Genomic DNA, 16098 nt, shown 5'->3' with positions numbered 1-16098 from the left:
TTTTTTTGAGAATCTTCTGCAACACATATCTATTGAAAGATCAAAAAAAAATCCATCAGTCGACTGATCTTTTTCATCCTTACATCATAACCCCATTGGAGTAGGTCTGGATAAAGTAGTTTATGTGCATTTTCTTTCGAGGTCTATTTCTATCTTGCCACATGTGATCCTCTCTTCCTTCAAATAAGGAGCTGGAAAATGTTTGAACTGAGCATGCGTCCCGTCCTTCCTCGCTTCGTGTCTGTTTGGAAGGACTGTCATTGATTTCGATTTGACAGTCTGCGAGAAGAGCGGGTATCGCCTGCTCCACTCTTACACTGTGCACAATGTCCGTTTTTCTGGTTTGGTTGGTCATAAGTACCGCTAAGGCAACAGGTTAGTTTTATATCTCATATTATCAGCTATAAGTTTTAAAACTTTTAACGAGTATTAACACGTGTAACAAGTGATTTTTTTTCTTTTAACTAAAACTTATTTTATTACCATAAAAATTTATAATATAAAATTTAAACGAAGAATAAATTCTGATTTTACGAGCTTTTACGATTAATACTTTTATTTTAAACGATTAATTTTTTAAATTAATTTTGAAAAGTTTAAATATTTAAAAATACTTCTTTCTGTAGCGAACTTGACGGGGCCAAGTTTGGACTATGAGCCACCGTTTAAAGTTCATTTTGATAATAATACCGGTACTGCAGTAAGGTGTTCTGCTCAAGGAACCCCTAAGCCAACTATCCATTGGGAGCGAAGTGATCTAAATAGTAGAGTACAAGATATACCAGGCTTGCGCCTCATCAGACCAGATGGTTCTATGATTTTTCCACCTTTTTCTTCTAGTAATTATCGTCGAGATATCCACGATACCATCTACAGGTGTATCGCCACTAATAGAGTAGGAAGCATTGGGAGCAGAGACGTACACGTCAAAGCAAGTATGTTGAACTTTTTTCTCCAATGATATCTTATAAAAATCGGAAGTATATAAAAGGTCATAGAAAGTTTTCTATATTAATAATTCATCTTTATTAAAACTTAATAAACAAGAATTTCATTAGTGATAATTACATAATTTATATATAGAATTTCATTAATTCCTTCTATAAATTAGCATTAATTAATCTAATATTGCATGAATGTAACTGCAACAATAATATTTCTCTTCTAAGCTTTATCGGTTTACGTTCTAGTTGTAAATTTATGGTAATTGTCTTCACTGTTATAGCATCTCTTCCATGAATGAAATTGTCTTTTCCTTTTGAATAATTGATGCAAATTTTTCATTCAGGTGGAATAAACTTGAATATATGGATATACATCGACTGCAATCATAAATGCATGTTTTTAACTTATAGATAATTGTTCTTTACGAAATCCATAAGAAAATTCATAAAAGAAACAAGACATTATACTGTTGCAGATATTCACATCTTGATATTTTTTTCTATTTGTTTCTTATTTTTTAATACTTTCTACTACTTTAGTCTGATTTCGTATTCAAATTAATTCAGCATTATTACTCGACGCTATAATAAAAAAAAATTGGTTATGTCTTTTAATATGCAAATAAACAGATTTTTGGACAAATTTCAAACTACTTTATAGTTAGAATGTCAATAAAAATCAAGTAAAAGGTATAGATATATATATATGTATTTTTTTTTATTTAGTAAAATCTATTAAAGAAATACAAAAGTAATTTTCCAATGAAAACAGTTAAATTTGCACAAAAAAGTCATTAAACATTTATATAGGATCAGAGTTTAATCATAATAATAAAAATTCTATATAAACTAAAACAATTATAAACATAAAGGAAAAAAATAAGCAATGAATTACAGTACTTTTATATAAATGTTTCTTGGGATTTAAAATAATATTAAGAAAGAAAAGAAATTTAAATAAAGTAATTTTATTTATAAATAGTTATAAAATACATATTTATAAAAATAAGATTTTCATTGAACTTATTTTATTTATCAGTCATCAATTTAAAGCGAAGAAATACTTTTTTTCCTTAAAAAAATTTTTTTTTATTAAATTCTTAAGAATAACAGCTCCCATGAGAAATGCTTTTCACGCGGATACAGATACAACTGGTAAAATAGAAGAAGATAAAATGAGAGATAGAATTCATGAATAAAAGATTGTTTTGCTTTATGTCTCTGGCGAACTATAGATTGTGCTTTTGCGAACTAGAGAAGCTACCTTGTTGAGTGGGAATTCGAGACATTGCCTATAAATAATTCAAATTCCTGACAACGTCGGTGCACACTAACTAATTTGCCTAGTGCTGCCACAATTAGAGTGCTGTGTTGCTGTGGATCTACTGTAGCTCTCGAGAATCGTGCTTTGACTTCAAAGTGAACATCATCATCTATTCTACGCTTTATGTTGATGAGTTATCCTACTTAACGAAGCCACACCTGGAGGGAAAATAAAAATCTTTTTTTTTTTTCTTTCTTCTTCTTCTTCTGTACTTTCTTTCTCTCTCTCTCTCCTTTTCCTTTAAATAAATATCTCGAGATGTGACGATTCGATTTAACTATGCGAACTTATCCAGATTTTCTTTCTTGTTTCGTTTGAAAATTAAATTTACTTCTTTAGATAAATACACATTTCCTTAATTTTTCCATAGAAAAAATTTAACTTTTATATAAACTTAAATAATTATAATAATAAACATTTAATGTTTATTTACATCTTTAAAAAGTTTTCGAGTTTTACATTTCTTTTTTTAAAACTTTTTAGTAAATTTATTTCTTTTCTTTCATTAATGTCTTATAAATAATTAAAAGTGATTTAAAACATTTTAAAGTTTACAAAGTTTTAATCTTTATTTTTAATTCATTATGCATCAGTTTTAAGGTATTTTTAAACTTTAAAATACATTTTAATTTTTAAGATATAAATGTTATAATTTGATAATGTGATGGAATAGAATGAAATTTATAATTTAACAGTTTCAAAATTTATATTTTAAAATATATCTTTAAATAAAATATAGAAAAATTTAATCGTGTAAAATTCATAAATACAGCTTTTATTATTTATCAATTTACATATATATAAATATTTCTATTAATAAATTTTCTCCTTATATTAAAAAGATTTCAATAAAATTTTTAAAAATATAATGAAATTAATAATAATAATTAAAAATTGTCTATTATAATTAAGTCTACTAAAATACATTTTAAATGTTGTCTTTTGTAATTATGTTTTGAAAATAAGCAGTTAAATTATTTTTTTACAATTAAGATATTATCAGTTATGTCTTTCAATACAATTAAAAAATGTCATATCTAATTATCTATAAAATAAAATAAATAAACACAAATAAAATTTTATATTTTGATTAAAAATAAAATATTTTTAATCAAAATATAAATATAAGTTGAAAATTTTTAATTTTTAAACTTACAATACAAATTTTTAATATAAAATTCCATTTAAAAACTTCATATTGATTAGTCGGCAATGAAGCGTATAATCTATCATTTATATATTCTTTTTAATAAAACTTTTAATAATTTAAAAGTAAATTATATAAATTAATAAAGTTTTATTTTTTAATAAATCAAAAACTCAATTAATTTTATTAAAATATGCCATTAAATAAATAGTTTTTAAGTAGTTATGACGATGATGACGATGATGATGATAATAACAATAATAATAATATATGATATTTAAAGAATTGATAAGAGAAAAAATTTTTATTTCATGAATAATTTTTCAAACTAACGACTATTTTCAGTTAAAATTACAAAACGTCAGAAACACTCGACAAACTATTAAACTGTGTATTCAAAATCAATTATATTATTTTAGTTTGTCGATTTGATAAAAATTTCTTGATGAATATTGTCAGTAGTTGATTGCATTCTTGAAATAACAATTTTAAGAATTTCAAAAGTACTAGAAGCAGCAATAAAATAAGAGAAGGGGGAAAAAACTTAATATGAAAATGAATTTTATTAAATGGGATTGTTTTTTTATATTATTATTATTATTATTATTAAACTTATAACCGTAAAATTTAATTTTTAAAACAAAGATATTTTATTAAATTTAATAACGGTTGATTTAACGAGAAAGATTTATAAGAGAGATCGTTTATGAATTTACTTTTTTTATTTTATTATTTTATTATTGTTTGTATTTATTTAAATATCATTTTTCGCGTGGGTTGTTTAGCAGATTTTCTTCTTCATTTTTTAAATATTTAATTGAATTTTTCTGCCGCTTCCATCATTTTACTAAAATCTTCGAACGGCTAAGATTCCAAACTATTGACAACCGTCTCTCTCCGCATATTTCTTTAATTACAAGAGGCGGAGAAATCGGTTTTCGGTTTTTGAAGATCGACGAATTTTCCAATTCTTTTGCCCGCATTTCTGTAATTACAATACTATCGAATAGAAGGTGGAGAGAAGAAGAAGAGGAAGGGGAAAAAAGGGAAAGTGGAAGACAGGGAATATTGACACGAGTTTGTACAAGTAGACAACAATACAAATCAATAAAACGACATTTCATAAGAGAAAACTGCGAGTTGAGAAATTGTAAGAACATTTATCAAGGTTCAACAGACAAAGAAAGATCAAACGAAGAATTTAGTAAAGAAAATGATATTGCTATTCCGGATTAAACGACTCATCGATTCTATACTATCTGTCTGTACAGTAGAGTAGGCGTAGAGTCTAGCACAAGTTGGCTTTTGTGTCTTCTAGTTTCAAAAGAAAAACTCCACACAATAGGGATAAGAGAAAGCCTCTTCGCCATTCTCGAGATGAAAAATAGGATAATACAGTTGAAGACTAATTTCTTTTGGAATCTCACAATCCCCTTTACTTCTAAAGATTTTTGTTTGAGAAACTTACGTTTGTTGTAGGCTACTTCTACTAAAAACAAAATCCCTACTAAACGGAAATAAAGAATAAATCGAGTCAAGGCCAATTTTAAAATGAATTATTTGATGGCTACAATACAAGAAATAAAAAAACGCAAGAAAAAAGAAATTTAAACTAACTTTGATCGCTAAAATAAAATGAAAGAGCGTTTTGGAATGTAAGTGACTCGGGGATTTTTATACAATGGATATTGTCTTTTGAGAACTTGTGCTGTTATACTGTTTTCTATTTCAATTGTGCTATCATCATTAACGCCACAAGAAATTGTCTCGGTCATTGGGGATTCCTTTTAATTTATCTTACTGTAGACACAAAATTACTTTTGCAATTGCAGATTAGAAAAGTTCTTTTAAATAAAAACCGCGTTTTTTTCTTCTTTCAGTTTTCAATAACAATTTCTCGGTTTTTAACCCTTCCGTACGTTTTATATATTTTTATTATCACATTTTGATTTTACTGCCGTGATTATTATGCATCCAGATTCAGAGTTTACGTGCTTTTCGACTAAAATAACAAAAGAAAATTATTCATAAAAATTCAAAAAAAAAATATTCGATATATTTCTTTGATCTTAATGAGTTTATTTTCTTTGTTTTTTGCAATTTATTTTTAGTCATTTGATCTTATTTTTAAAAGTTTTTTCAAATAATTGTGTATAATAAAGAATTTGTGTTTCTTATCGTAAAATATTTAATTCTGACTTTTGATTAATTCAATATTTGATTTAGTAATCATTAAAAAGATGTTGAAAAACTTCTTGAAAGTAATAAATAAATTTACAAACTTGTGAAACCAATTTTAAAGGAAAATTGCCAACACAATTTGCATTCTAGAAGTCGTACATTTTTGCTATTGGAAATCTGTAACATACTTTTTTTTTCTTGTGTATACAAATACAAGAAAAATCTCATTGTCATTCAATTCGATACCGACTATAAAATTCTGTTTACATAAATAATATTATTATAACCCCAACCGTTCAATTATTTCTATGATAAAGTTAATATTTTAAACTTTAACTTCTTCAAGTTTAATTCTGATATTTATTTTAATGATTACGGTTTTTGCTCTAATTCAATTTAATACTTGTAACTGAAGAAAATTATTATCTAACATTTTCTGTTGCTATCGAATTGCTTGTGCTCCTTACTCTACCGGTTTATTGAATAAAAGTTAATGTTTATATAAGAAATTTTCTGAACCTTCCGGATATATCTGACTGTCTTAAATTAGTCAGAAGTGTGGACTTCTCTGTGACAGCACCATTTGTTATTGTATACTAGAAGGCTCTTAACTTGCCAATATTGTTTAGCCTGCCACAGAAGCAAACCATGGTTTATTCATTGAACGATTTTGAAAACGCGAAAAGCCCCGTTGAGAAAGATTTCCCTCTCAATCTTCCAAGATGATGACAAAACTAAGCCTTCTTTTAAAAATTGAATATATAAAAATTGCCGTGTTATAAAATTTATAAAACAAAAATGTAATTTTGTCGATATTTATCTGAGCTTTTTTCAAGTTTTAATATTTAAGTATGTTAATTGTTTCGAGTGAAATTGTTTTAGCTGCAACATTGAGACAATGAATGACTTGCCACGATAAATGCACTACTGCACTAAATGGTTTCAGCAACTAATATAAATGCTGGAAGGCAAACGTGTCCATTCGAAATTCCATTAATGTACAATCACAGTAATGGTTATGTCCTTTCTCTAAGCTATCATGTCCACAAGTAAAATTTTCATGTGGAAAATAAAACAAAGGAAAATAAAAGAGAAGAAGTTGTTTTGAACTATAGGATTTCTTTAACATTTTATTTTGTTTAAACTTTAGACGTCTGTATGAAAAATTGAAAGAAAATTCATTGGTCGTTCATGAAGAAAAATGATACGGGATATAACAGACAGTGAATATACCATGTGTTGTTGATATAGAAAAGAAGATGAACTTGAAAAGAAAACAAAGAACTGACAAAACCTATGAAAACTACAACGATAAGTAGACAGATACTGATCGTCTAAATACACAAGTTAACCATAAAAATAATGAAAGTAACATAAGCGGAGGGATGTAGATAAGGAAAACAAATGTAGAAGTTTTAGCGTAAAAGTATAAAATTGTTTAGGCTTTCAAAACAATATTAATAAGAACTTTTTTAAAATATATCGAATAACATTATTATTAACTTTTATGAAACATTTTAAATAGGAATTTTCTACAATTACTCGATTAAAATAACAAAATTGGATCATTACATAAAAGAAAAAAACAATAATGTTAAAGATAATGAGTAAAGTAGCTAAAGAATAATCTCTTCAAATTAATTCTTTGACTGGAATAAAAGGCAAGATCTCGTTCATGGCGTTGAAAAAGGACAACTTTCTCCTGATTCTGGTCTGAAGCCAGTTTTAGACTTTCTACCCATCGACCTGGAAGATTTAGTTTAAAGATGTGGCAGTCATTTAGCACCATTACTGCAAGTTTGGGTTTAGAATGTTCACGGTTCATAACAGGAAATATAATTTGTATTATATACACGCGAACAAATTCTAACTATATAAAACAGACTTAGTTGTTTCTGTAATTAACTTATTTTGTTCGTTATCGATTGAAATACGTTAATGCTTTTTCTATGTTTCAAATTCTTAAATTAGTATATACCCTTCTTTCATCTCAAGCTTAATTGATGAAGAAACTTAGTTAAAAGCCATATTTTTCTCTTCTCTTATATTATAAATTTCAAAATTTCATACTAAAATCAAACAATTTTTATATTAAAACTGACATTAAATAAATCTTTAATACGTTTACTACACGCAAATTTAAACAGAGATAAACATTTGTAAAAAAATAATAAATAAATAAATAATTTTTTTTTGCAAGTGCTTAANGTTGTTTCTGTAATTAACTTATTTTGTTCGTTATCGATTGAAATACGTTAATGCTTTTTCTATGTTTCAAATTCTTAAATTAGTATATACCCTTCTTTCATCTCAAGCTTAATTGATGAAGAAACTTAGTTAAAAGCCATATTTTTCTCTTCTCTTATATTATAAATTTCAAAATTTCATACTAAAATCAAACAATTTTTATATTAAAACTGACATTAAATAAATCTTTAATACGTTTACTACACGCAAATTTAAACAGAGATAAACATTTGTAAAAAAATAATAAATAAATAAATAAACGATAACTTTTTCCTGTTTAAATATCTAAAAATTACAGAAGAAAAAATATTTAGGAAAATCGATTTTAAAATATTTTTCCAAAATTTCTAATGAATATAAATATCTTAAGCGAACTTTAATGTTCTGAAACCTAAACACTTTACAAGAAAAAATATTCTTAAAGATAATTTGAAACTATTAATTATTCTACAAAAATAAATATTTAAAAGAATAAAATTCGATATTTTTACTAAAAGTTATTTCAAATATTTATATATTTTAATAATTTTATTTTAACTATATATTTTTTAAATTTAATTATTTTAGAATTTTAAAAATGATTTATATTTTTAATTATAATTAGACTTTGTATATTTATTTAATTTTTAATTAACTGTGCGTGTTCTTATCAATAAGTAATAGAAAATGTTGCGTTTTTTCCGATAACTGGAAGGTTTTTTTTAGAAAAAAATGCGAAAATTTTAATGATATACAATTGTTCTGAGAATTAAAATTTTGTAAATTTTATCCCTTACAAAAATAAAAAGAATATTGTAACGTTATTTATTAACTAATGTTATTTAATTTTTTAAAAAAAGATGTATTATTTTTTCTAATGAAATTAAATTTCTGTTAACAATATTTTTAAAAAATTAAATAAATTATAATGTGTTTTATATTATACAAATGTAAAATAGTAAATTTTTATCGATTTAATTTTTTTAAATGACGAATTTTGTCTTTCTTTTTTTTTGATCTGATAAATTTTATTGGTTTATGGATCATCTCCACGAATAAATCAAAGATAAAAAGTACATTTTTCTTTAGAAAAATCTTATTATTATAATTTTTTATATGCAAATTTTAAACTTTATCATTGTATTTATTATCCTAAGATAATTTCGGGACGATAATGATGATAACTGCAAATGGATTTTCGATAAAATATTACTATTATTTGTTTATTATTTCATCAAATAAATATTTAATGATAAATGCTTAAAACTTTAGGAAAATAAAAGAAAAGCAAGGTTTTTTTAAATTTATTAAACTTTAATTACTCTAGTTTAAATTAATATAAATTATTGAATTTATAGGACGTTACTATATTAAATTCTCTATCATTATATCATTAGCAACATTTAGAAAGTTACAAATATAGAAAAGACAAAGTTAAATAGGTTATACGGTGATTGCTTTGATATGATCGAGAAGACTTGTCCAAACTTTGTATAATGAAAATTGGAAAGATCGCCTCGTTTCTTCGATTTTATATTGTTTTATTATTTTACTCAACCGTAAAACATTTGAAATATTTCATTTATAATAATTAAATTTGCTAAAAGAAGGTTAGTTTACCATTTTATAGCATAATAAAATACCTTCGCTTTAAATAATTTACTTTGTTTTAATTCAGCTTACAAAATTATTAAAAATCACGTTATTTTTTTTAATAAATAATGAAAGATATTATAATTAATTTTTACAATAAATCTATATCTTAGTGTCATTTTATCATTGTATACTAATTAGGTTTTATGAATTAATGTATTATATCAACTGTTATCAAATTAAACATCATTCCGTTAAGTAAAAATCAATAAAATTTATCTTATAAATGACAAATTTCCGGAAAATATACAGTAATATAAATTTTACAATTAACTCTTTATCATTTTTGATTTATTCATCAATTAAGTTGTCTATTAAATAAGTTGAAATAATTTTATCTGATACAATCTTTAAACTGTTATAGACAGAAGGTCCTGTACATATTTCTGGAACGTTTGCAAGCCAATTCGATTGCCATCTGTCTGTGCATTTTATCACTTTCGTTATTTATCATAAGAGCTTGAATCAATGCAGAAAATTTCCCAAGTATTTTATTGGTCGAAACTTCTATTTTACATTATAAAAAAATAATAAAAAATTGTCTGAAATCAATGTGAAAAATATGGTGATAGAGGATGACACCGTTTTGTTTCATTTTTTTTTAATTTTCAATAAAAAATAAATATGGAAAATAAATGCAATCTATATTTTCCATTAGAGAATAAATTCATAAATTATAAAACTTTTAATAAAATATTTATATCGGATATTTTTCTTATTTTAAAGAATATATACAAATAAATAATAATTAAATTTATTTACATTTTAAAACATATTTATACGTCGAGAAAAAATTGCAAAGAAAAATTGTAATAAATATTAAATTTTATTATAAAAAGTCCATTAAGCATTAACTGTTTTATACACTTGTTTGATAATTTTTTTTAGATAAAAGAATTTTTTGTACACTCGTGAATAATGAGCTTAGTCGACATTAACATATCTCAAATTACTTATATTAAACTGAATTCCAATACATTAATATTAATTTATCCAGCATATATAATGTATATTATTTTGTGTCTATACTTTTCTTGGAAAAATTCTTTTACACACGAAATAATAAATATTGTATTATACACATGTTACAAATATAAAATTCTCATTAATAATAAACATACCAAGTAGCAGAATTGATAAATTATTTTCCTGAAAAATTTAATGTGAGTGTGATATACACAACTCGTACGTGAACTATTTGATAACTGTTATAAGTGTTCGCTCTAATTAAATATTAATTTTAAATCGATGTAGAAAGAATATTATTTAAATACAAGTAAGTAATGTTAAACATTAAGTTTTAAAGCTCTTATTTACCTTCATTATTGACTAAAAATATCTATTTTTTAAGGTAAGCATGTAAAGATCGAATATTTATTCTTAAAAACTAATTAACTCATACATTAGATTTATTCACATAAACAAGCTTAACGAATCTCGTGATGTATTAAATCTTACCTAATTTGGGGGTTATATTATTATCGTTATTAAATTTACAAGAAGCAATCATTCAAAATTATTATCGATTTTTGCATAGATATCTTATGATATTTATAATTTGTTTATTAAGTAAAAATTCCTTAAGGCTTTCAGATTTTTTTAAAATTTATTATAAATTATACATAAATATATATATATATATATTCCTATATAAAATCTTGTAAGATGTCTGCTGTAACTCAAAAATATTTGGATATTTTAAGTTTGATAAAGCACTGAATAATCAGCATTTTTTTAGGTTTTTTAGAAAAATGGATATTTTTAATAATGTAATTCATTCAAGCATTATTTACTTTATCTTATTTTAAATATAAGATAAAGTAAATAATGCTTGAATGGAGTAGATATACTTTGGTTGTTTCCATACAAGTACAAGTTCATCATCAGGGAGACATGTTGAATTTTTATAATGATGTATTTATGCCATTAAAGTATTATTTTTTCATTTTAATTTTATGGAGTCAAAATTTATAAATATTTTAAAAGTTTTTTAAAACAAAATACAAGTTTTAAGATTATTATTTTTCAGATATACGAGGCATTCATTATCGACACAAATATGGTATATTGTGTTGAAGACGATACATTGTCACCGTACCAAGAATTCTGGGGTAGTCTACCTAGGATAGAAATGCTACAACCTGATAAGGTTATTTTTTATTATTATTATTTAGTAATTTGAAAAAAAAAGTGAACTTGTTTCATTGTAGTTTTGAAGACACTATAATTTGTTAAATATTACATATAATATATAGTGTCTTCAATTTTTTAAACTCTGTTTTGAGAATCCAAGTAACAATACTGTAGTATATATAAAGTGTGGAATTGGCAATAAAGTATTGAATGTTTTTCTGTATTATTCTGTTATATATTTATATTATTTTAGTCAATAAAATTATAAAAGCAGGAATTTAAAAAATTTTAATACTTTATCTAAGCATATATACATATAGTATGGCATTACTTTTAATACTTTGAATGCATTGTGTTACAAACTGCCCCTATTTAAAACTGTTTACAGTGACATATTGTTTGCAAATTNTATATATATATATATATATATATATATATATATATATTACAATCGAAGAGAGAGACAACGTTAGTTTCCTTTTTTCCAATCTGTCAGCTTCACTGTCTAATTCAGCATCTTCTACAACATCCTTTCCATCCAGTTTCTTCTTCATAAATCCAATATTTTTGTGCACCTGGGTTACATACACACTCAATGCCTGGAGTCAAAAAAATTTTTTTTCTTCAGCATATTGCTAGTTTCTATATCTTCTTCTAGTACTCAATTTCAAAGAGTCTTTTTATTTTCTTTTCTTGCATTTTCTTTTCTAGTTTATTTTTAAAAGGGATTTCGAAAAATCGCAACTTCTTTTTTTTTTGTTTCTCACTTTCTCTTTCTCTCCCTCTCTCCCGGGTTTGGTATAGAAATACCAATAGGTATACTATTTTATTTTATACAAAAATAACTGATTTACCGGTGTAAAAATTTCTGTCATATAAGGAATGATAAATGTGAATGGAGCTGAAAAACGTTAGTTTATAGTGTAGTTCAAAAAAATATATAGATATTTTTGAATAGGAAAAGGTATATTTTTTCCTTTAATCTATTACATTTTCAATAGTTTACGGATCGATTATGCAACTTGTTTAATTACGAATTATAAATCAAGGATTAATGATTAATTTCGGATAATTCCTTTATAAATACATAAATTATTTATAATATTAATGAAGATAAATCTGTGATAAATAATTATTATTCGTATATTTTTATATGTTCATAAAATATTTTTATAACAAAATTAAATTAAATTTTATGTACTTTATTAATTATGTAAACATAATAAAACATTAAGTTAATTATTAAAAGTTTATTTATATGATACAAAGTTATGATAACATTGTATATAATTCTTTCAGAATTTATAAAGCTATAAATAATATTCTTCCAAAACTACATTCCGTTTTATAAATCCCCATACCAACTTGTTACAATTTTTTCTCGAAAAGTTTAGAAAATAATATATAGTTGGGTATATACAGTATATATATATATATATTTTTACCCCTCAGAATATCGATCAACTATAGCTACTGTATCAATATGCTTCAAATTCCATATTTTTTGTCACGATTTCTTTCAACTTTAACTCGTTTCATACTATCTAATAGGATAAAAAAACCCTTCGGGTATCTTCAATAATTTTGTTTATCCATGCGTTATTCGTAGATATTTTTAATATTCTTCTATTGTACGCAAAAATCTCTTATTCGAAAAAAATATATAAAATTTTATAATATTAAACTAAAAAATCTTTATTCTTATTTTCGCAAAACTCATTTTCTTATTTTAGCGTTAAAGAAATTTAAAAATTTGATTCTTTCTGTAAATAAAAAAGTAAAAAAATTGTTTGAACAAAGTTTTGTTTGAGAGCTTTTATTTACTTTTAATTATATTAAAAATGTGTTCAGCTAGTCGTTAGAAAATAACGACGTGTATCATACTTAATCAAATATTCCACAATGCTTTAAACATAAAAGTATATTGGAACTGCAAAGCTGCAATAGCGTGGTAATAAACAGCAGTCAATTCGTACTAATTATTGTATAGAATAAGGTCCCAATAGGATGCAGGAGGAAGATAAACAGTAGATCTAACGCAGTGCATCAAGTAATTTCCTTTTCTGCTATCCAGCATTACAACTTTCATCAAACACAAGCATCTGATGCACACAACAGTCAGATTTAATTAAACCTTTTAATTGACTATCAGGCTTAGTTCAATTTCTGATTTGGGGAAAGTTAACAACAACTCTTTGTACGGTTTCTTCATTGATTTACGAATTCAATCGTAATAAGTCTCGTAAATATTCCTTATAAGGGATTATTGTAGGAAGATGTCATAAGTCATTTGCATCATTATAATCAGTAATTAATAATGTCAACCATCTTTATTAAACCTAGTTATCAATCTTAACAAGAGATCGAAATTCCTAAGGCACTACTCTCTCTTTTCATTGACATTTTTGAATGAAGCAAGTACTATAATGATTGATTTTTAAATTATCCGATTACTATACTTTATTCTTTGGGGAATTATTCTTCTAGATAAGATATTATTGCTCTTTTTTAAATCGAATTTCTTTTAGAAAAGCTGTTACGAATCCTAAAATTAATAGAGCAAGTAATGTCGGTTAGATATGATTCGAGTACCAGGTGGACTAAACACTCAATTGAAGCAGCATTCTTTCACTCCTCTTATATATATATATATATTACAATCGAAGAGAGAGACAACGTTAGTTTCCTTTTTTCCAATCTGTCAGCTTCACTGTCTAATTCAGCATCTTCTACAACATCCTTTCCATCCAGTTTCTTCTTCATAAATCCAATATTTTTGTGCACCTGGGTTACATACACACTCAATGCCTGGAGTCAAAAAAATTTTTTTTCTTCAGCATATTGCTAGTTTCTATATCTTCTTCTAGTACTCAATTTCAAAGAGTCTTTTTATTTTCTTTTCTTGCATTTTCTTTTCTAGTTTATTTTTAAAAGGGATTTCGAAAAATCGCAACTTTTCTTTTTTTTTTGTTTCTCACTTTCTCTTTCTCTCCCTCTCTCCCGGGTTTGGTATAGAAATACCAATAGGTATACTATTTTATTTTATACAAAAATAACTGATTTACCGGTGTAAAAATTTCTGTCATATAAGGAATGATAAATGTGAATGGAGCTGAAAAACGTTAGTTTATAGTGTAGTTCAAAAAAATATATAGATATTTTTGAATAGGAAAAGGTATATTTTTTCCTTTAATCTATTACATTTTCAATAGTTTACGGATCGATTATGCAACTTGTTTAATTACGAATTATAAATCAAGGATTAATGATTAATTTCGGATAATTCCTTTATAAATACATAAATTATTTATAATATTAATGAAGATAAATCTGTGATAAATAATTATTATTCGTATATTTTTATATGTTCATAAAATATTTTTATAACAAAATTAAATTAAATTTTATGTACTTTATTAATTATGTAAACATAATAAAACATTAAGTTAATTATTAAAAGTTTATTTATATGATACAAAGTTATGATAACATTGTATATAATTCTTTCAGAATTTATAAAGCTATAAATAATATTCTTCCAAAACTACATTCCGTTTTATAAATCCCCATACCAACTTGTTACAATTTTTTCTCGAAAAGTTTAGAAAATAATATATAGTTGGGTATATACAGTATATATATATATATATTTTTACCCCTCAGAATATCGATCAACTATAGCTACTGTATCAATATGCTTCAAATTCCATATTTTTTGTCACGATTTCTTTCAACTTTAACTCGTTTCATACTATCTAATAGGATAAAAAAACCCTTCGGGTATCTTCAATAATTTTGTTTATCCATGCGTTATTCGTAGATATTTTTAATATTCTTCTATTGTACGCAAAAATCTCTTATTCGAAAAAAATATATAAAATAAGTCATAAAAAGAATTTATAATAACTGATATTGTAAATGTAAGGATTTTTTTTTAGTTTTTATTGATATTTTGGTTAATTTTATAACAATTGAAAACGTTGAATATTGTAGATAAGTTTTCTGTGGTTATCTCTATAATATATATTTCATATATTTATTTTTTTTATTTTTTTTTCATTGCTGTAGTCGTACTCAGGAGCTACAAAGTTACTGCTCGTGATGCTGAGTTTATTATACGTGGAAATACTGCAGTTTTGAAATGTGATATTTCTTCTTTTAGTAGAGATTATGTACTAGTCACGTCTTGGTATAGAGATGACGGTTTGTCTATCTCCATTAAAGATAATACAGGTAAGAATTATATCTGCCTTGAATAATTTATTTCTTTAATTATTTCACGTTAGAGAATTTTTTTAAATTTAAATTTATTATTATATTTGCTTTATAAAATTTATTTTCTGTGTGTTATCCCGTTTACAAAATTATAAATGTTTTATATAAAATTTGTGCATTTAATTCTTATGTTATAAAGAAAGGATTATTTCGTGTAATTTTAAGAGAAATAAATGTATATAATTATATTTTATGAGAAACTTGAGTAATTTTCT

At 24.5% G+C, this 16098-nt stretch overlaps 1 protein-coding gene across 2 annotated transcripts in view; it reads left to right on the top strand.

The window, feature by feature from the left end:
• The first annotated feature begins 285 nt into the window (after positions 1–285).
• The window catches only part of LOC111633664 (Down syndrome cell adhesion molecule-like protein Dscam2), a 47001-nt gene continuing 31188 nt past the window's right edge, over positions 286–16098 (top strand). For both annotated transcript variants that reach the window (XM_023378271.1, XM_023378273.1), the window contains exons 1-3: positions 286–375; positions 627–935; positions 15677–15841. In XM_023378271.1, coding sequence (XP_023234039.1) covers positions 327–375; positions 627–935; positions 15677–15841 — 523 coding nt within the window. In that variant the 5' untranslated portion in view covers positions 286–326. The remainder of the gene's footprint in view (positions 376–626; positions 936–15676; positions 15842–16098) is intronic.

This window comes from Centruroides sculpturatus, unplaced genomic scaffold (genome assembly GCF_000671375.1).
Source record: "Centruroides sculpturatus isolate CEXI.00-Female unplaced genomic scaffold, Cexi_2.0 scaffold869, whole genome shotgun sequence".
Classification (NCBI taxonomy): Eukaryota; Metazoa; Arthropoda; class Arachnida; order Scorpiones; family Buthidae; genus Centruroides; species Centruroides sculpturatus.
The sequence above is the reverse complement of the archived record's forward strand: the minus strand, read 5'-3'. Positions and strand labels throughout refer to the sequence as shown.